The sequence below is a fragment of the Sebastes fasciatus genome, chromosome 16, assembly GCF_043250625.1.
Source record: "Sebastes fasciatus isolate fSebFas1 chromosome 16, fSebFas1.pri, whole genome shotgun sequence".
Classification (NCBI taxonomy): domain Eukaryota; kingdom Metazoa; phylum Chordata; class Actinopteri; order Perciformes; family Sebastidae; genus Sebastes; species Sebastes fasciatus.
The window spans coordinates 10,120,037-10,143,395 of NC_133810.1; the positions used below are offsets into that span (position 1 = coordinate 10,120,037).

The 23,359-nt window shown below is 38.6% G+C and overlaps 2 protein-coding genes across 2 annotated transcripts in view; both read right to left on the reverse strand.

Annotated features, from left to right (window-relative positions):
- Window positions 1–12,192, reverse strand: part of LOC141752979 (P2Y purinoceptor 14-like) — a 12,282-nt gene extending 90 nt beyond the window's left edge. Inside the window, exons 1-2 of the mRNA XM_074611273.1 lie at window positions 12,126–12,192; window positions 1–1,096 (exon numbers count right to left, since the gene is read on the reverse strand). The exon at window positions 1–1,096 is cut by the window's left edge and continues 90 nt beyond it. Coding sequence (XP_074467374.1) covers window positions 60–1,094 — 1,035 coding nt within the window. The 5' untranslated portion in view covers window positions 1,095–1,096; window positions 12,126–12,192 and the 3' untranslated portion in view covers window positions 1–59. The remainder of the gene's footprint in view (window positions 1,097–12,125) is intronic.
- An 8,624-nt stretch (window positions 12,193–20,816) lies between these two features.
- Window positions 20,817–22,481, reverse strand: LOC141752976 (tripartite motif-containing protein 16-like). The gene has a single exon (XM_074611269.1). It carries the CDS (start codon window positions 22,479–22,481, stop codon window positions 20,817–20,819), a length of 1,665 nt encoding a protein of 554 aa, XP_074467370.1.
- Window positions 22,482–23,359: the final 878 nt, after the last annotated feature.

Sequence of the window (23,359 nt, forward strand, 5' to 3'; positions counted from 1 at the left end):
TGTCCTCTCCTCGTCTCCTCTCCTTGTCTACTTGTCTCCTCTCCTTGTCCCCTCTCCTCCTAAATGTGGCTCAGACTCTGGCCGGTGGTCAGCGACCTCCTCCGGTCTCTTCTCGACAGTTTCCTCAGCAGCGACTCTCTGAAGGTTCGGCACATCAGGAAGTAGATGATGGGGTCGAGGCAGACGTTGAGCGCCGACAGGAAGAGCGTCCCCTCCTTCAGCTGGAACAACAGGAAGCGGGCGTCCGGGCTGAAGCCCGACTCCGGCATCTGGCTCAGAGTGTACGGCACGCGGCAGACGTGGTACGGCACGAAGCAGACGAAGAACACCGCCAGGATGCTGAAGATGCTGCGGTTCGACTTCCGGCAGACGTCGCTGTTGTCGCGGCGCACGCGGCGGTAGGACTGGTAGACGCGGCAGGCGATGGAGGCGTAGCAGTAGGCGAGGACCAGCAGGGTCACCCAGAACAGGCCGACGCTGAGGAGCGTGGACACCCGGTGCCACTGCATGCCCAGCGGCGTCTTCAGCTGCATGCAGTGCCGCGAGCTCTCCTCGTCGGCCGGCCGGCTGGTCAGCACCACGTTGGGCAGGACGCAGATGAGGAGGAAGCTCCAGGTGAGGAGCGCCAGCACCCGGGCGAAGCCGACGCTCTGCAGGACATGCAGCGAGGACACGCCGCCCAACCGGGACCTGCAGGAGGATGAGGAGGAGGAGGTGTGTCTGACGATCTTAACGTAGCGCTCGAGGCTGATGAGCCCCATGAAGAGGATCCCCACGTACATGGACGAGTAGAAGAGCACGGCGGTGTAGCGGCAGGTGACCACGTGGAGGCGCCAGCCGCCCAGACCCAGCTGAGCCGCCAGACTGAAGGGGAAGGTGGTCAGCATGAGGAGGTCGGCCACCACCATGTTCTTCAGGTAGACCACCAGGCCCGAGTCACTGGGCACCCTGAAGAAGATCCAGGCGGCCACGCCATTCAGGGACGCCCCGACCACGCAGATCACCAAGTAGAGCGGCGGGAGCACCTGCTGGGTGAAGATGCTGCTGAAGTCTGATTGGTTGCCGGGGAGACGGGTGGCGTTGAGGTGTTCCATCACTGGAAACACACAAACAACACAGTTTGAACATAATGAACAGTAGATGTCACAGTAGAAGTACGTTTCTCTGTCAGGAGAACTCTTAATAAGTCTCTTTTACATTTAACAAAGGCCGTGTCGGTGTGTTAACGCCCCACAGAAGCCTTTTATGTTCATAAACTGAACACACAGCGCTGTGTTTACACGGGGACACGTGCACAAATAAAAAGCGTCTTGAACTCCTGTTTGTCCTGCTGTTCACACACACTTCCCTCCTCCCACCACCGATTCATCCCGGTCCAACACACACTGTGGTCCTCCTCCATCAAACGCCTATAAAAACAGTCCGCGCTGACACCAGGACGCCTTCTGTTTTCCTGTCCTGATTCTTTTATTTTTAGCCCTCGTCTTGTCTCGACCCGAGTCTTGTCTCGAACCTGTGACTTCTGCTGTCGCCAAATGATTGTTTCCCCGAGTTGATCTGTACAGAAGTTCAACTTTTAAACACTAAAGCGATCACACGCCGGCTTCTGCTTCTCACTTGGAAACGATCAATATCAAGTTAATAACTTTAAAAATATCATGATTCTGACTTCCTGTGTTTATGTTATATATTTTTTAATATTATATATTATATATATATTTTGATTTTAAAGTCATAAATTTACGAAAATAAAATGAAGATATTCTGAGTTTAATGGGACACATTTACGAGAAGAAAATCACAAATTTACGTCACATTTTAACTCACAAATTTATAATAATAATAATAATAAATTCAACTTATAAAGCGCTTTTAAAGAACTCAAAGACGCTTATGAGATTTTAAAGTCATTAATTTATGAGGAAAAAACTCCGATATTCTGAGATTAATGTGGCACATTTATGAGAAAAAACTGACAAATTTATGACACATTTTAAAGCCAGAAATTTACGAGAAAAAACTCACGTATTCTCTGAGATTAAAGAGGCAAATTTACGAGAAAAAAACTCACAAATTTGCGAGATTTTAAAGTCATACATTTATGAAAAAAAACCTCAATTTTTATCAATTAATTAATGGTAAAACATAATAATAATAATAAAATAATACATTTATTTTTGCTACATTTAATATCATATTTATTTATCGAGTCATTTATTTATTTATTTATCTTTAATTTAATTAATTGATAAAAATGTAACATCATTTGATATTTTTGTTATAATTTGTTTCTTTATTTATTCATAATTAATTAATTAATTCCCTTATTTATTTACTCTTCTGTTTAATTTTTATCTTTTATTTATTTATGTATTTATCTGTATTATTTATTTATTTTGCATTTATTTCGTTTACATTTATTTTCAATATAATTTTTTTTTACATTTAATGACATATTTATTTATTGAGTCATTATATATTTATTTATTTTTTACTTTGGCAGGTGCCATCCTCCATACATGGGGTCATTATAATATCCTGGCGAGCAGGAAGGAGATCAGGACATTTAATTATCTCATACATCTAGAACAAACTGTCATTTTTCTCCTACACAGACTTTTGTTTTAGCGATTCCTCTAAGCTGACTCATACTTTATTGGCTGGTAATTTGGATGACACAGACGAACAAGATGCTGATCAGCAGCAACAACTTCTGCTTTCCGCCTTCTAGATGACCTGGCGCAGGAAGTGATGCAACGATCCTCTTCGCTAGAAGAGCTGAACGTTCAGAGGAAGCGTGTTTCTAGATTGTGTGCAACGATTAGAGCTGAAAATAGGGTGGTTTCATCAACTCAGCTCACAGTGAAAAAACAGACATAGTAGAAAAGGATGTGAGTGATCAACTCGTTATCAGTCAACTCACACAACGAGGGAAAACATCTGGATAAACTCATGGTCCAGATGTTTGTCTCTCTGCCTGTCCACCTGTGAGCTTCATGTATTCAACACCAGTGATTCACAATCAGAAAGAAAAGATGTTTGAGTAGTTTACAACTGTCTGTTGATAATAATGAAATGACAGCTTAATAATTACCTGTAAATGGTGCTAATATTAAAAATAATCATGAACCCGTCAGTCATGAAGGTCACATGGTTTATTACAGAACCGGCTCATGTTGTTAACCAGCGTCTAAAATACTATTTGGAACATCTTTTATTAGTCACATTGATCGTTTTATTGATCAGCTTCAGTGTTGTTGAAATCACAACTTAAACAGATACCAGTACTTCTACTTTATAGCCACCATAATGTCATAAAGTTGTATTTATACTGTACACATTTATTCAGAGAGGCAGACATAATGAAATTATATTTCACTGTTTATTTGATTTTTAATTAAATTTTATTTTATTTATTTTTTATTCATTTCAATATATATTTTGTGGGAGAAACCTGAGCACCAGGAGAATCCCCTTACTGATATATGATGGATTGACTTCTTTTTTTAAACACTCTAATTACCTAAAAATATATTAAAAAAATATTTGGAGGTAATTTAGAGTGTCCAGTTAGACTCATGCATAACTAGGAATTGTGGGAGAAACCTGAGCACCAGGAGAAAACCCCTACTGATATATGATAGATTGACATTTTTTTGAATACTCTAAATTACCACCAAATATATTTAAAAGTCTTTGGGGGTAATTTAGAGTGTCCAGTTAGCCTCACGCATAACTAGGAATTGTGGGAGAAACCTGAGCACCAGGAGAAAAACCCTACTGATATATGATAGATTGACATTTTTTTTGAATACTCTAAATTACCTAAAAATATATTTAAAAAATATTTGGAGGTAATTTAGAGTGTCCAGTTAGCCTCATGCATAACTACGAATTGTGGGAGAAACCTGAGCACCAGGAGAATCCCCTTACTGATATATGATAGATTGAAATTTTTTTGAATACTCTAAATTACCACCAAATATATTAAAAAGTATTTGGGGGTAATTTAGAGTGTCCAGTTAGCCTCACGCATCACTAGGAATTGTGGGAGAAACCTGAGCACCAGGAGAAAACCCTTACTGATATATGATAGATTGAAAAAAAAATTGGAATACTCTAAATTACCTAAAATTATATTTAAAAAAATATTTGGAGGTAATTTAGAGTGTCCAGTTAGCCTCATGCATAACTAGAAACTTTGGGAGAAACCTGAGCACCAGGAGAAAACCCCTACTGATATATGATAGATTTAAAAAAAATGTAATACTCTAAATTACCTCCAAATATATTTTAAAAATATTTGGGGGTAATTTAGAGTGTCCAGTTAGCCTCACGCATAACTAGGAATTGTGGGAGAAACCTGAGCACCAGGAGAAAAACCCTACTGATATATGATAGATTGACATTTTTTTTGAATACTCTAAATTACCACCAAATATATTAAAAAAATATTTGGAGGTAATTTAGAGTGTCCAGTTAGCCTCATGCATAACTAGGAATTTTGGGAGAAACCTGAGCACCAGGAGAAAACCCCTACTGATATATGATAGATTGACATTTTTTTGAATACTCTAAATTACCACCAAATATATTTAAAAGTATTTGGGGGTAATTTAGAGTGTCCAGTTAGCCTCACGCATAACTAGGAATTGTGGGAGAAACCTGAGCACCAGGAGAAAACCCTTACTGATATATGATAGATTGAAAAAAAATTGGAATACTCTAAATTACCTAAAATTATATTTAAAAAATATTTGGAGGTAATTTAGAGTGTCCAGTTAGCCTCATGCATAACTAGAAACTTTGGGAGAAACCTGATTACCAGGAGAAAACCCCTACTGATATATGATAGATTTAAAAAAAATTTAATACTCTAAATTACCTCCAAATATATTTTTAAAATATTTGGGGGTAATTTAGAGTGTCCAGTTAGCCTCACGCATAACTAGGAATTGTGGGAGAAACCTGAGCACCAGGAGAAAAACCCTACTGATATATGATAGATTGACATTTTTTTTGAATACTCTAAATTACCTAAAAATATATTTAAAAAATATTTGGAGGTAATTTAGAGTGTCCAGTTAGCCTCATGCATAACTACGAATTGTGGGAGAAACCTGAGCACGAGGAGAAAACCCTTACTGATATATGATAGATTGAACATTTTTTGAATACTCTAAATTACCACCAAATATATTAAAAAAATATTTGGAGGTAATTTAGAGTGTCCAGTTAGCCTCATGCATAACTAGGAATTTTGGGAGAAACCTGAGCACCAGGAGAAAACCCCTACTGATATATGATAGATTGACATTTTTTTGAATACTCTAAATTACCACCAAATATATTTAAAAGTATTTGGGGGTAATTTAGAGTGTCCAGTTAGCCTCACGCATAACTAGGAATTGTGGGAGAAACCTGAGCACCAGGAGAAAACCCATACTGATATATGATAGATTTAAAAAAAATTTAATACTCTAAATTACCTCCAAATATATTTTTAAAATATTTGGGGGTAATTTAGAGTGTCCAGTTAGCCTCATGCATAACTAGAAACTTTGGGAGAAACCTGAGCACCAGGAGAAAACCCCTACTGATATATGATAGATTTAAAAAAAATTTAATACTCTAAATTACCTCCAAATATATGTTAAAAATATTTGGGGGTAATTTAGAGTGTCCAGTTAGCCTTACGCATAACTAGGAATTGTGGGAGAAACCTGAGCACCAGGAGAAAAACCCTACTGATATATGATAGATTGACATTTTTTTTGAATACTCTAAATTACCACCAAATATATTAAAAAAATATTTGGAGGTAATTTAGAGTGTCCAGTTAGCCTCATGCATAACTAGGAATTTTGGGAGAAACCTGAGCACCAGGAGAAAACCCCTACTGATATATGATAGATTGACATTTTTTTGAATACTCTAAATTACCACCAAATATATTTAAAAGTATTTGGGGGTAATTTAGAGTGTCCGGTTAGCCTCACGCATAACTAGGAATTGTGGGAGAAACCTGAGCACCAGGAGAAAACCCTTACTGATATATGATAGATTGAAAAAAAATTGGAATACTCTAAATTACCTAAAATTATATTTAAAAAATATTTGGAGGTAATTTAGAGTGTCCAGTTAGCCTCATGCATAACTAGAAACTTTGGGAGAAACCTGAGCACCAGGAGAAAACCCCTACTGATATATGATAGATTTAAAAAAAATGTAATACTCTAAATTACCTCCAAATATATTTTAAAAATATTTGGGGGTAATTTAGAGTGTCCAGTTAGCCTCACGCATAACTAGGAATTGTGGGAGAAACCTGAGCACCAGGAGAAAAACCCTACTGATATATGATAGATTGACATTTTTTTTTAATACTCTAAATTACCTAAAAATATATTTAAAAAATATTTGGAGGTAATTTAGAGTGTCCAGTTAGCCTCATGCATAACTACGAATTGTGGGAGAAACCTGAGCACCAGGAGAAAACCCTTACTGATATATGATAGATTGAAATTTTTTTGAATACTCTAAATTACCACCAAATATATTAAAAAGATATTTGGAGGTAATTTAGAGTGTCCAGTTAGCCTCACGCATAACTAGGAATTCTGGGGAAACCTGAGCACCAGGAGAAAACCCACGCAGACACAGGGAGAATATACAAACTCCCCACAGCCGGACAGGTGGAGCTGTCTCAGTGAGGCTGCAGTGCTAATCACTAATCACTGAGGAGGGATGTAGGGGTGGAGGGACGGTGATGACGTAGACTCTACATCTCAACCTCCTCCTCATCCTCTACGTCGTAAAGGATGAGGGGGAGGTTGAGAGAGGAAGGTAAGGGTGGAGGGAAGACGGGAAGGCGAAGGGGGGAGGAAGAGGGATCTGCTGGTATCCAACCTGAGCTGCAGCCTCCTCTACCTGACTGTTGCCGTCACGCTTCAGGAAGAACCTGCGCATCCAGCGAAAACAACCTTTCTTCTTCTCTTTCTTCTCCACCCCCTCCCGCTCCGTCTCTTCCTTTTTCATCTTCTGTAATGTTGTCTCTCGATCCTCGGTCCTCCTGCGAGAAAAGACTCCTCTCATCTTCTTCTTCATTTTCAGGCAGATGTCCTCCAGGAGCTTCTTCTCAACCTCCATGTGTTGGACTGTGGTCTCCAGGCTCTGTTCTCTGTCCGTCAGGTCCTTGTTGACGTCCTCCAACTGACTGACCTTAGTCTTCCAGATCTGGTCTTTTTCTGTCAGGACCTTTGTGACATTGTCCTCCAGAGCATTGTATTTGGCCTGCCAGGCGTCCTCTCTCTGTCGGAGTTCATCTGCAGAGCTCAACAGCTCGGTTCTGGTCTCCACGAGCTTTTCATTGAGACTCTTCTTCTCCTGGAAGAGACCAAAGATCACAGCGTCCTTATCGCGCTGCTCCTGCTGGAGATCAAAGATCACAGCGTCCTTATCGCGCTGCTCCTGCTGGAGATCAAGGATAACAGCGTCCTTATCGCGCTGCTCCTGCTGGAGATCAAGGATAACAGCGTCCTTATCGTGCTGCTCCTGCTGGAGATCAAGGATAACAGCGTCCTTATCGTGCTGCTCCTGCTGGAGATCAAGGATCACAGCGTCCTTATCGTGCTGCTCCTGCTGGAGATCAAGGATCACAGCGTCCTTATTGATCTGCTCCTGCTGGAGATCAAAGATCACAGCGTCCTTATCGTGCTGCTCCTGCTGGAGATCAAGGATCACAGCGTCCTTATCGCGCTGCTCCTGCTGGAGATCAAGGATAACAGCGTCCTTATCGTGCTGCTCCTGCTGGAGATCAAGGATCACAGCGTCCTTATTGATCTGCTCCTGCTGGAGATCAAAGATCACAGCGTCCTTATCGCGCTGCTCCTGCTGGAGATCAAGGATCACAGCGTCCTTATCGCGCTGCTCCTGGCGGAGATCAAGGATAACAGCGTCCTTATCGATCTGCTCCTGCTGGAGATCAAAGATCACAGCGTCCTTATCGCGCTGCTCCTGCTGGAGATCAAGGATTACAGCGTCCTTATCGATCTGCTCCTGGCGGAGATCAAGGATAACAGCGTCCTTATCGCGCTGCTCCTGCCGGAGATCAAGGATTACAGCGTCCTTATCGATCTGCTCCTGGCGGAGATCAAGGATAACAGCGTCCTTATCGTGCTGCTCCTGCTGGAGATCAAGGATCACAGCGTCCTTATTGATCTGCTCCTGCTGGAGATCAAAGATCACAGCGTCCTTATCGTGCTGCTCCTGCTGGAGATCAAGGATCACAGCGTCCTTATCGCGCTGCTCCTGCTGGAGATCAAGGATAACAGCGTCCTTATCGTGCTGCTCCTGCTGGAGATCAAGGATCACAGCGTCCTTATCGCGCTGCTCCTGCCGGAGATCAAGGATAACAGCGTCCTTATCGTGCTGCTCCTGCTGGAGATCAAGGATCACAGCGTCCTTATTGATCTGCTCCTGCTGGAGATCAAAGATCACAGCGTCCTTATCGCGCTGCTCCTGCTGGAGATCAAGGATCACAGCGTCCTTATCGCGCTGCTCCTGGCGGAGATCAAGGATAACAGCGTCCTTATCGATCTGCTCCTGCTGGAGATCAAAGATCACAGCGTCCTTATCGCGCTGCTCCTGCTGGAGATCAAGGATTACAGCGTCCTTATCGATCTGCTCCTGGCGGAGATCAAGGATAACAGCGTCCTTATCGCGCTGCTCCTGCCGGAGATCAAGGATTACAGCGTCCTTATCGATCTGCTCCTGGCGGAGATCAAGGATAACAGCGTCCTTATCGTGCTGCTCCTGCTGGAGATCAAGGATTACAGCGTCCTTATCGATCTGCTCCTGCTGGAGATCAAGGATAACAGCGTCCTTATCGTGCTGCTCCTGCTGGAGATCAAAGATCACAGCGTCCTTATCGCGCTGCTCCTGCTGGAGATCAAGGATAACAGCGTCCTTATCGTGCTGCTCCTGCTGGAGATCAAGGATAACAGCGTCCTTATCGTGCTGCTCCTGCCGGAGATCAGGGATTGCAGGGTCCTTATCGTGCTGCTCTTTACGGAGACCACGGATAACAGCGTCCTTATCGCGAATGTGCCACGTCAAATGGTTCACTCTGATCTGGAGTTGAGTCTGCTGCGTCTCCCAGCCTCGCTGCTCCTGCCGGAGATCAAGGATTACAGCGTCCTTATCGATCTGCTCCTGGCGGAGATCAAGGATAACAGCGTCCTTATCGTGCTGCTCCTGCCGGAGATCAGGGATTGCAGGGTCCTTATCGTGCTGCTCTTTAAGGAGACCACGGATCACAGCGTCCTTTTCGTGCTGCTCCTGGCGGAGACCACGGATAACAGCGTCCTTATCGTGCTGCTCTTTACGGAGACCACGGATAACAGCGTCCTTATCGTGCTGCTCCTGCCGGAGATCAGGGATTGCAGGGTCCTTATCGTGCTGCTCTTTAAGGAGACCACGGATCACAGCGTCCTTATCGTGCTGCTCCTGCCGGAGATCAGGGATTGCAGGGTCCTTATCGTGCTGCTCTTTACGGAGACCACGGATAACAGCGTCTTTATCGCGAATGTGCCACGTCAAATGGTTCACTCTGATCTGGAGTTGAGTCTGCTGCGTCTTCCAGCCTCGTTGCTTCTCAGCAAGGTCCAAAGTAAAGTTGTCCTGCAGTTCCTTCTGCTGGGCTTCCAACAGTTGGACTTTTCTTTCCCAGGCGATCTCCTTCAGAGCGTCGTTTTCTTCCTTGAAGGTTTTCAGTTCTTTGGTGAACCAAAGCTCCTTAGAGCTCAGTAACAATGATGCTTGATCCATGGAGATGTAAATAATGTACTCGCCCTACAGTCGACTGTCAACGTTAAACTGTTTAACCTGAACGGTAAATTAACCTGAATGTTAAATTAACCTGGATGTTAAATTAACCTGAATGTTAAATTAACCTGAATGTTAAATTAACCTGGATGTTAAATTAACCTGAATGTTAAATTAACCTGAATGTTAAATTAACCTGAATGTTAAATTAACCCGAATGTTAAATTAACCCGAATGTTAAATCAGCTTGTCAACAACTGCCTGGTTCACTAATCTTCTCCTATAAGTAAAATTTTAGATTAAAGCCAAACTCAACATCACAGGAATCACAGCCGATTCCAGAACATCACATTGTGATGTCATGAGACAGTTTGGAATACAGCCTTACCTGTGATGTCATCACATTCTCATGTCATCATGTCATGAGAATGTGATGACATCACAATGTGATGACATGACGGGTAAGGCTGTATTCTAAACCTCATACTATACTAGTAGTACGTACTGATTTGGCCAGAATGTAGCATGTAGTACGCAGTATGGAAATCTACAATATGCCAAAAATACATGGATGTCGTACTGAAAACACTGTTACAGTAAAAGTTACAGTAAGTATTGTAACAGTGTGGTATTAGTACTTTTACTGCAGTAAAGGATCTGAATACTTACTAAATACGGCATCATTGAGGCTCTCAGGATAATATATATACTGTATATATATATATATATATATATATATATATATAATTTCATCATATATTATTTTTTGATAAATAATAAAATCATCCTTTTTTCTTCTCTCCTCCTCTCGTTCCTCTCTCCTCCGCTTTATATACAGTATATATATATAAATGCATATAAATTATATAAATATGCCTACATGTTAAGTCTAAATCTCTTTGTTTCCTGACTCAAGATAGGTCATAGACCCCTAAAAAGTGTTCCCGACAAAACATCCTGACATGTATTTATATATTTTTTATTTTTTTATGTTTATTTTTTTAATTGAATTGTATTTTTCCGCGTTATTATTATTATTATTATTATTCCCAAAGCACAACAAACCAGACAGAAAACTGTAGTGTGTTTTCTCTTTTAGTTAGTTAGTTAGTTAGTTAGTTAGTTAATTAGTTAGTTAGTTAGTTAATTAGTTAGTTAGTTAGTTAGTTAGTTAGTTAGTTAGTTAGTTAATTAGTTAATTAGTTAGTTAGTTAGTTAGTTAGTTAGTTAGTTAGTTAGTTAGTTAGTTAGTTAATTGGTGAACTCATCAGTCCCTAACTGATATAATTAGTCCAAAAATGTAAAAACAAATTCTATACATTTTAATATATTATGTAGTTAATGTTTCTTCCTGTATTGATAGTAGTTTGTAATAGATATTATAGTAGTTATATACTATATTCATGAGAAAAATATTAAGAAATATTAGTATTTATATGTTATATATATTTTACAGGGCAGTCGATAACAAATTTGCTCAACTTGCGATTTAGTCTGGCCGCTATTCGATCTTTCCGAGGTTGTAGCAGCTCAGTTTTAAAGCTGATGGTATCATAGTAAACTATAAAACCTGATGAATCCATCGGTACCAACCATGTCATACTAGCTTGTAGTGAAGGAGGTTAAATAATGCTCTAAACTAACAACAAATTTTGGCAAAGAAAAACTGTCATGTCCATTTTCAAAGGGGTCCCTTGACCTCTGACCTCAAGCATATATTTAAATACTTGACAAATCTCCCTTTAAGATACATTTTGAACACATAAAAAAAGTGTGATTAATTTTATTAAATATTTTAATCAATCAACAGGCATATGCAGTATATATATATATATATATAATTCTTTTTTTTCTTTTTTTAAGAAAAACAACTCTACAAATCAAATCTGAATCAGCGTTAAAAACCCACCAAAATGCAAATTTGTGCATAATTTAGGAACAAATTTAGGACAAACAGGCAACATAAATAAATAACCATGAATGAGTGTGGTGATAACTAACAACCACATTTCATCAGGACACTTTTCTTTCTGTCATCAACGTCTAAAGTCCCAGAAACTGTAGATATATCCTCATATTTTCATGACATTTTCTTAAAAAATTATGACTTTATTCTTTCAATGTCAGATGTTTCATTGCCCCCCCAATCACTGCCATTAATACACCTTCATAATCTGCTTTTTCTGTTCATTTCATGCATGTTTTAAAACTCATGTCATGCAGTAATTATCTAATCTATATCTAAATCTATATCTATATCAATATCTATATCTATCTGAAGTTCAAATGAGTCCACTCACCATATAAACAGTCTGGTGTTCAGTCAGGATCCCGTACAGATGTTGATGTAACTCACTGCTGTTTAAAGTGAAGAGACCTGTGAAGAGTAGTTTAGAGTCTCTGGACAACTTCCACTTCCCCTCTCTCTCTCTCTTCCCCTCTCTCTCTCTCTCTCTCTTCCTCTCTCTCTCTCTCTCTCTCTCTCTTCCTTTCTCTCTCTCTCTCTCTCTCTCTCTCTCTCTCTCGCTCTCTCTCTCTCTTTAACTAGAGTCTGCAGCTCTGTGAAGCTAAACTGAGTTAAATGCATCCCAGTGACACTATAACATGCTGAGGCTGATAAACGTCATTAGTTCTGCAGGTATTTGGTCATAAACTGAAGTTATAATATTATATATAATAATATTATAAGTAATATATTCGCCCCAACTTTTTTTGTTTTGTTTTTTATTTATTTAATTTAATTTTTTAAGAAATATGGTTAGGCCGCTATTTGATCTTTCCGAGGTTGTAGTGGCTCAGTTTTAAAGCTGATGGTATCATATGAAACTATTAAACCTGATGAATTCATCGGGACCAACATGTCATACTAGCTTGCCGTGAAGGAGGTTAAGTAACGCTCCAAACTTACGCTAAATTTTGGCGAGGAAAAGCTGTCATCTCTGACCTCTGACCTCAAGCATATTTGCCCACTCCCATGTTGATAAGAGGATTTAATACTTGACAAATCTCCCTTTAAGGTTCATTTTGAACAGATAAAACATGTGCGATTAATTTGTGATTAATTGCGATTAACTATGAACAATCATGCGTTTAATCGTGATTAAGTATTTTAATCGATTGACAGCCCCATAAATAAATTACTTGTTTTTTTATTTTTTTATTGATTTATTGATTGATTTATTGATTTACTTATTTATTTATTGAGTTTTTTTATCATTATTTATTTACTTGTTTACTTATTATTATTATTTTTTTATTAATTTACTTGTTTATTTTTTATTTATTACTTATTTATTTATTTACTTATTTACTTATTTATTTATTTACTAATTTATTTATTTATTTACTTATTTTTTAATTTTTTAATTTTTTAATTTTTTTTTATTTACTTTTTTATTTATTTTTTTATTTTTTTTATTTTTGCCAGTCATGTTTAAGAAAAATGACTCCACAACCCGCTAAATTGCAATTTGAGCAGTGGCGGCTGGTGGATTTTTTTTTGGGTAGGGCCAATCAATTTCAACAAACATCCTAGTACGATTCAATGCAAAAAAAGGTATCAAAAACGCATTACTACTTTGCAGTTACATTTTTATCATTTATTCCAACACTGACATAAGGACATCTTATTCATACAATTCAGTATGTTAATATAACATACGACAGATCATTTATAAAGGAACTTTGCTCTTCTGTCCTTCTGAGTGGCAAACCTCTCAATGACCTTCTTATTGAAGTCAGGCATGTTCCTGACAAGTTTCTTCTCCATGGAGAGCATAGCCAGAGCATTAAGGCGATCCTGTGTCATGGTGTTTCTCAGGAAGGTCTTGATCCCGCGACAACTGACATGAGCCCTGACGAGAACAGAGAGAGACACACGTGAACGTGCGCGCGCACACCATGGGCCAAATCAGTTTGGCCCTCCCGGAAGTCTTTTTTACGGCGCTGATTGGATGAATTGTATGTCATTCATGCTTGTAATCATATATCTTTAATCAGTGATTGGCTGTACTGCTTATTAGACCCGCCTTCCTTGGGCCAAATCCATTTGGCCCCAGAAAGTGCACGTGCAGCAGAGCAGCTGAGAGGTGCACTAGCAGAGAGTTCAAGGAGGAAAGCAGATATTTGGCGCAGTTATCCTATTTTACAAATATTACGGGTATATTCCATAGGTCAAAAACACACATATTGACAATTTTTTGAATTTTTAGAATTTTTATAATTAATAATTTTATAATTTTTTTTTTTTTTTTTTGGTGGCTCAAGGTGGGTGGGGCCAGGCCCCGTGGCCCTCTATTGGCCGGCCGCCACTGTAGCTAATACTACTTCTTTGTTGGTCTGTGCTTTCCTGATGTCTGACTCTAAGCATAAGACAGAGTCCATAGTATTGCGACCCCTACGGAACCCACTTTGATGTGGAGATAAAAGAGCTTTACTTTCCAGGAAATATGTTAATCTCTCTGTAACCATTCGCTCCATAATTTTACATAAATGAGAGGTTAGGGCAATAGGTCTGTAACTATATGGATCTGATGGGTCTTTCCCTGGTTTTAGAATAGGCACTATTACGGCTTGTTTCCACACTGAAGGAAGTTGTCCAGTTTCCCAAACTCTGTTATACAGTCTTAAAACAGTGACCAGAGTGTTATCTGCCATGTTCTCTAACATTTTATAGCATACGCCATCTTTACCAGGTGTGGTCTGACGTGCACAAGTTATTGCTCTTCTCAATTCAAACATACTAAAAGGCAGGTCTATTGGATCTTCTGATGTCTCTTTTTTCTCTAATATTTTAGATTTCTCCAATAAAACTCTATTTCTACAGCGCCTGGCCTCATCTGTTAGGTTGTCGGAGCTGTGAACTTTCCTGAATGTTTGCGCCAGAAGTTCAGCCTTTTCTAGGTTGCTGACAGCCATTTGATCCCCATTATTCATCACTGGTAATTTATAACTCCTTCTGATCCCACCCATTCTCCTGATCATGCCCCAGACATCTGAAAGCTTTACTTCTCTTCCTATACTGCTACAATATTGCCTCCAAAATGTGCGTTTTGGGGTTCTTATTGTTTTCCTTACTATTGCCTGTGCCCTTTCATACTGGATCAAAGCATCCTGTGAATGAAGTTTTTTGAGTTCCCTAAATGCTTTATTTCTGTTTTTTATGGCTTTGCTACATTCGCTATTCCACCAAGGTACATTCTTAATACGTTTAGTTCCTGTACTCTTTGGGATTGTTTCCTCAGCAGACTGAATTATTTCATTAACTAGTTCACCATTAAATATGTTTACATCCATTTGATAATCTTTTTTAATTCCCTCACATCTCGTTGCACTTATCTCTTGGTAAGCAGCCCAATTAGCATTTTCCAACTTCCATCTAGGAATTTTCTTTCCCTTATCAAAATAAATTTTTACACCAACTTTAGTCACTACGGGGTAGTGATCGCTGCCCATTGTAGTATGCTTTATTACTTTCCATGTGCTTACACCTGCTAAAGTACTATTTACAAATGTTAGGTCAAGTGCTGCTTCTGTGTTTTGAGTGCAATTATACCGTGTTCCCTCCCCATTATTAATACACACCAAACAGTGATCATCTATAAATTCTTCTACAACTACACCATTAGCATCTGTGCTATTGCTCCCCCACAATGAATTATGTGAATTAAAATCCCCACACCATATTACATTATTTTGCAATGATCCCCCTACATCCTCCAATATACCTTGACTTAATTTCCCGCATGGATTATAAAAGTTAATTATATCTATATCACCTCTGTCAGTCCACACCTTAACAACAATTGATTCATGCTCAGTGTTTACATGCATTATCTTGTAACTCATTTCATTCTGTATGAATGTTGCAACTCCTCCACCATTACCAGATTCCCTATCCCTTCTAACTACAGAATATCCCTTTACAACAAAATCCCACTGTGGTTTCAACCATGTCTCTTGTATACATATTACATTCAGTTTATTTTGTAATTTATCAATGTACTTCTTAAACTCCTGTCCATTTGCTATTAAGCTTCTCGCATTCCATTGTAGCAGAATTAGCACCATTAAGAGGATCCAGCCCATGTTTGTGCGGATTGTGTATCTTCATTCAGAATGTCTCTAACTGTTTCCCATTGTAACCCATTTACTTCAAGGTACTTCTCAGCTGATCTTACAATTATTTGAATCCTTTCATTGCGACTTTTTGACTGTGCCGAACAGTTGATTATTTCTGCCATAAAGAGCACAAAGTCACTTTTTCTGACTAGCAGAGTTTCCTCCTTCAACTTATCGCATCCTGCACATTTTACAACATCTTCATTCACAGTGTTATTTTGCTTTGTCACCTTTATTCCTCCTGAAACCTTCTTTGCTGCCTCTGCATAGCTGATTCCCTGATACACCTTGACTCTCTGCACCTCTGCCGCTCTTTTGCTAACCTCACATCCACCGTACGCTGAGCTATGTTCTCCACCGCAATTGCAGCATTTCAGCTTTGCTCCCTGGGCACATTTGCCATACTCATGTTCTCCTCCACATCTTCCACACCTTTGGTGTCCTTTACACACAGCCGCCACATGTCCAAATCGTTGACACTTAAAGCATCTGAGTGGTGGGGGAATATACAGCCTGACATCATAGCACATATATCCAATGAAGATTTTTTCGGGAAGTTTTTCCTCCTCAAAAGTGATCAGCACTGAGAGACTGTCACTTTTAATGCCATTTCTGTTTGATTTCATGCGTTTGACTTCACTTACTTTTGCATTAGTTATGTTTGCTTTAACGTCGTCATCTGTTACACTTACTGGGATCCCTGAGATGACTCCCTTGACTAGTTTTTTGTCACCAGCTAGGGAACATTGTACTTTTTTGCCATTTATTTTGTTCATCCTGATTGCTCGCCCTTGTTGTCCTCCATCCTTGCACATAATTAACAGTGATCCGTTTCTTAACACTTTAGCACTTTTTATTTCTCCGATTTCTTTACATATTGATCTGGTAAGTTGTATTGGATTCCACTCTCCAAAAGAAGCCCCTTCTTGCGCCAGTTTAATGATTACCTTATAATCATCTCTCCTCCTCTCTGTTACAGCTTCTCTGCCAACAGAATCACTATCATCCGATTTATTATTTGGATTCTTTTTACGTTTCTTTTTCCGAGCGATATCCCACTCTCCGTAGCTCCCGCCACCTAATTCCATCTCGCCTAACTCGCTTTCTGATCCGTCACTTCCCTCTGCCATCTCCTGTCCAGTCACAGCCCAGTGTTGCCAACCGCCTTCCGAGCTGTCTCTCTCCCGACCGACGATCCTCGAGAGTTGCTGTGTGTCTTTAGTCCTCAGTTATAGTCTGTCTTTCAGATACAGAACTACAGAATTAAATGGAAGACTTGCAATGTAATATATTACTACCACTACTACTATGATGAGTACTAATAAGTAAACATTAAATTAGACAAATTATGTTCATGGAGATACTAAAATGACCTATTTTCTTAAACTTTGTGTTACATTCATTTGGCAGATGCACAAAAATCTAAATCCATTTATGTATTTTTACATACATGACTCTTTTATTAATTTTTTAGTTTTTTATATAATTAAGCCCATTTATATATAAACCAAATCCAATTTTAAGTGAACTGTACTCATATAGCACCTTGCATACACATAGAGAGAGATTCTCCCACTATGCACCTTGGACATCTACAAAAAGATCTAAAATGAGATCATATCCATTGATGAATTTAAGGGCATTGTATTGAATGTGGTGATATGTGGTTACCAGCGTGTTAAACAGCTGTTCTTCTGTCTTATTGTGAATTTTTGTATATAATGTTTAATATGTTGTATTTTAATGTGTTGTAATTGTATATGGCCGGCCAGGTCTCTCTTGTTTTTTTTATATCTTAATGGGAGTTCTTAGTAGAATAAAGGTAAAATAACATAAATAAAGAGAGAGAGGGGGTTAAAATGAAATGTACCAGAAGTGGCATTTGCTGGCATCCACACTTGACACCAACAGAGACACACCAACACTAGCAACCCCTGAAAGAAAAAACTCTCTAACTCTACCTGCCTGGTAGGACTAGCCTGTAAAAATAATATGGACAAGAAATGAAAAATGAAATGATTTGTTATATCTGGATTTCCCTTCTCCCTCATTCTGTATAAAGACAAGACAATCATATTGTAAGTTATTTTTTCTGTCCAGTTTTATTACAGAGCAATATGCAGCACATAGGCGTGAATTTCTGCATTTCCTCTTAAATTAAAAGACACACCGGTTTAACAATAGATGCACTTTTTGCAATTGTGAAGGGGAAACTATTGAACATGTGATTGTGGATTGTTTTCATGCTACTTCTTTTTTGTTTGATTTACAGAATAACTTCTCATAAACATTTTGAAAAAAATATCATTCTAACAAAGATTGAGATATTACTCACTTTTAACAATCTTTTTTTCGGAAGATGAAATTTACAATTAATTAGATTAATATCTTAGCAAAACATTATATCCATAAAATGATATGGCTTAAAAGAATATCCCTCTTTTATACTTTTAAAGATACTGATTTTAAAACATATTTGACTATGATTGAAAATTCTAAATTGCCAAAATCTATTAGATTGTTTAGACATTTATTCCAATTTGTTGTTGTTGTTTTTATTTATCTTTTCCTTTCCTTACATTGTATTTGTTGTATAATGTATTTTATTTTTATATTATTTTTTATACTGTAAAATATATTTGCTGATTTTTCTGTAATGAAACATGAACATGTTTATGTAACTATTATATTGAACTTTCCAAAAAAAATAAAGTATGAAAAAAAACAGACACACCGGAAGCTGTCTTACTTAATGGCCCGGAAGCAGAATCCCGAGGTGTAACATCTGCTAACTGCATTTTATGTCACAAAGCTAGCTCGTTGTTATAATGTTGTGATACAGGGTTTTAGTTGATTGATGCACTCATGGTAAATAACATCAACACTGAATTAAAACATACTTGTAAGGATGAACAATAAGTTAGTTTAGGAGTGTTTATTGGACAGGACCTAGCTAGAGCTAATTCAACATTACTTAGATCATAACAACATATCTTTAACAACACAAACTGAACACAATAACCTTCATGAAGACAGGATTTATTACAGGGCTTTTGTGTTAGACTGCATTAGTTTTAGCTAGATGTACCTTTTATTAACTGGTAACTGAATGTACATGACTGGTTGACCTCTTCTAGCCTGATATTCAGACTATTACCTTTTAATTTCACTTCATTTGAATCACTCAACACATTTGAGATATGAGTTGTGATTTAGAGGTTAAGACCTTTTCAGTGCATCTTCCTTTAGACTCACTCAGCAATTTTCAACTGGGAGGTAACCGTCAGCTTTTGGCAAAGAAAAGTAGAGTTGTTATTAGAAATAAGAGATAATCTTCAATTGATAGTTTCTGTTATATTTCCTTTTTTTTCATTATTGTTTTTTGAGTGATTTTCTTCTCTCACCATCATCAGCATTAAATCAACACATGGTCTGTTGTCGGTAGATGATGATTTAAAAAAGATATTACCTTACATTTTGAGTGTTTTTGAGACGACGTGAAGCCCAGTTATTCCTAAAGTGTGATTGGCGAAGCCTGTAAAGCTTTCTATAATTCCCATTTTATTCCTGCATGATTGTTGTGGAATGTTCAAAAGTTGTGTAATAAATCTGAAAGTAAAACATTCTGCTGAAATATTGTCTTGAACATGATTTTCATTTGCAAAAAAAAGACCCCAACATTTTACAAATTTAAAATCATTCCAAAATTGTGTTGTTTCTGGTGAAATCCACCAGAAAGTGAAAGTTATTTTACTGCCTTCATTAATCACCCTGTGTGTTTGTCTGTTACCAAAGTATCTTGAAAATTGATTGATTAGAAAGAAATTACGTAGGAAAAGGACTGATTTTTTTTTTTGATACTCGGACAGTGAAATGAAGAATATAGAATATAGATTAGTCAACAATTTATTTATTTGTTTGTAGGATTTTAAACATTGATTTTCATTAATGTGTCCAAATAATTGTTATCATGAAAGTACATTTGAATTCTTTCTTAAAAAAAAAGATTACTAAACTATTTTTCAAAAGGTTACATTTAAAATGATCCCAGTTTTCTGGTATTTGTACTTTTCTGGGTACATTAAAATAAAAGTTGCCTATTTTAACAGCAACACAGTATGCAGAAAGTAAACATTACATTATACAAATTATGAAGATATGAAGATTTAGTACAACTAAAATTATTTTAAAAAGAAATCATATTACATTAATTTGGCAGATGCTCAAAAATCCAAACCCAAATACATTTATACATTTTTACATACATGACTGTTTTATTAATTTTTTAGTTTTTACATAATTAAGCCCATTCATATAACCAAATTCAATTTTAAGTAGAACAAAAACAGATTTTTCGTCAGACATTTTGCATATGCAAAGTCAACAATTTATTTATTTAGGCTATTTATTTGTAGGATTTTGAACATTAACTTTTTATATATTTTTTTAACCATGTAAAGACACTTGAATTCACTCTTAAAAAGATGATTAGCAATTTTTCAGAAGGATACGTTAAAAATTAGACCAGTTTTTCCTCTACTTTTTGGGTACATTTACAAAAAAAGGTGATGTGATTTTACAATATCAGTACAGACAGCAGTATGTAGAGTACTAAAAAGTAAACATGACTATTTTTAAATCTATATTACATTCATTTTGCACAGTATACAGTATAAAGAAAATGTTTAGTAAATATAACATAAGAATCAAATTTCAACAAACAATCTCTATGTAGCAAATAAAAAAAACTTTTCATCATTTCATTGAATTAAAATAGAAGAAAAAAGTCCCACCCACTATGTTTGATCTCTGCAGTGCAGACACACCTCAACATTTACTGTACAGAGATGAATCACTCATTAAACTCCTGTCTATTTGAGTTCACAGAGCTCAGCAGTGTCTCCAACACCACCTGGAAGCCAAAATCCAGCATAGAGAGGCTGAGTGAACGTGGTCTGGACTCTGTGGAGGAGAGTCATGGTTTCAGAGACGCTGTAGTAAGACAGAGTACCTGCTCTGTGATCCAGGTAAACTCCTATTCTGGAGGACTGAGGGCCTGAGACGGAAGTACAAATATCGTTGTGTCTGAATTTATAACTACTACTGTCACATTCTAATGACCAAGATTTGTCATTAAATCCAAATCCACATTCTTCTCTTGTGCCTGTTCTTCTAATATCCTTGTATGCAACTGCTATACAAACGTCCCCGCTCCATTTCACCTCCCAGTAACAGCGTCCAGTCAGACCCTCTCTACTCAGGACCTGCTGCCTTTCACCAAATCTGTCTTGGTGATCCAAATATAACTGGTTTCCTTTCATTAATGTTGCTTTTCTGTCCCTGTCACTCAATGACAAACGGTTGTGTGCTGTATTTGGATCCAGTGTGATTTGACAAGAATATTTCATAAACTCAGCTCTGGTTCTGGGCTCTGCTTGTAAAACATCCACTCCAGTCACTGCCAGAGAGATCTTTCCCCACTCCTCACTCAGAACAGCCTGCAGTTTATCTCTGACCTCTGACACCGCCGCTGTCACATCCTCAAAGGAGCGCAGAGGACAGATATCAATGCTGGGAACGTCTTTAGATTCGCTCAGACGTGACAGCGAGGGGTAGTTGTTTAGGAAATGGAGGTGATCCTCTGTGTGTGAGAGCGTCTCCAGCTCAGTGTCTTTCCTCCGCAGCTCAGTGATCTCCTGCTGCAGCTTCTCCTCAAGCTCTTTAGCTCGACTCACTTGAGTTGTCTGCTGGGATCTGATCTGCTGCTTCACTTCGGAGCTTCTTTTCTCAATGAGACGGATCAGCTCAGTGAAGATCTTCTCACTGTCTCTCACAGCTTCATCAGCAGAAAGATTGATAGCCTCCACCCTCTGCTGAAGCACCTTCACGTCTTTCTCTCTGTCATGGACTCTCTGTTGGACTTCTTGCCGACTCGCCCCGAGCTCCTTCTGCTTCTCAGCCCTCTCTGCTGCAGCGGAGACTTTGTCATGACCTTTATGATCATCCATGGAGCAGAGATAGCAGATGCACTTCTGATCAGTGCGGCAGAAAATCTTCATCACCTCGTCATGCTGAGAGCAGATGTTCTCCTGGAGCTTTAAAGTGGCCTCAACCAGCTTGTGTTTCTTTAATGGAGCTACATTGTAGTGAGGCTGGAGGTGCTGCTCACAGTAAGAGGCCATACACACCAGACAGGACTTGAGGGCTTTCACCTTCATCCCAGAGCAGTAATCACAGGTCACGTCTCCAGGTCCAGCAGAGGAATGATCAGGTGAAGCAGCTTGAAGTCCTGCTTTCTTCAGTTCCTCCACAACCTCTGCTAACATGGTATTTTTCACCAGGACAGGCCTCGGTGTGAAGCTCTGCCTGCACTGAGGGCAGCTGTGTGTCTTCGTCTCATGCTCCTCACCCCAGTAGTCTTTAATACAGCTCATGCAGTAGCTGTGCCCACAGGGAATAGTCACCGGATCCTTTAGAAGATCCAGACAGATTGAACAGCTCAGTTTGTCTCGATCCAGAATCACTTGCTGCGCCATTTCTCCTCTAGACGACAGTGAGTGTCTGTAAGTTTCACTCTCTGTTTCCAGATAAATGCTGTGCTCATTTCCTCAATGTTTGTCCACTGATCTGCAGTGTATGAGCATTCCAGCTCTTACATTTGATCACATGGTGTTTTCACCCATCTGTAAACGGGCAGATCTGTGAAAGGGGAGGGAACGACAAGTCTGAGATGAATAGACTTTGAGAAGCCTTGTATAACCGGTAAATAAAGTCTAGGTGGGGTTTGTAAAAGTTGTGCTTCATTCCAGGAAGAGGAGCGGTTTGAGAGTTGCTGTGTGTCTTTAGTCCTCAGATATAGTCTGTCTTTCAGATTCAAAACTACAGAATTAAACTGGAAGACTTCCACTACTACTATGATGAGTACTAATAAGTAAACATTAAATTATACCACTTATGTTCATGGAGATACTAAAATGACCTATTTTTTTAAACTTTGTGTTACATTCATTTGGCAGATGCACAAAAATCCAAATCCATTTATGTATTTTTACATACATGACTCTTTTATTCATTTTGTAGTTTTTTATACAATTAAGCCCATTTATATAAAAACCAAATCCAATTGTAAGTGAACTGTACTCATATAGCACCTTGCATACACATAGAGAGAGATTCTCCCACTATGCACCTTGGACATCTACAAAAAGATCTAAAATGAGATCATATCCATTGATGAATTTAAGGGCATTGTATTGAATGTGGTGATATGTGGTTACCAGCGTGTTAAACAGCTGTTCTTCAGTTTTATTGTGATTTTTTGTATATAATGTTTAATATGTTGTATTTTAATGTGTTGTAATTGTATATGGCCGGCCAGGTCTCTCTTGTTTTTTAATCTCAATGGGAGTTCTTA

What these genes read in the sequence shown, in the direction of transcription:
- LOC141752976 (XM_074611269.1), bottom strand. Translation starts at nt 22,481, where the DNA reads ATGGCGCAGCAAGTGATTCTGGATCGAGACAAACTGAGCTGTTCAATC.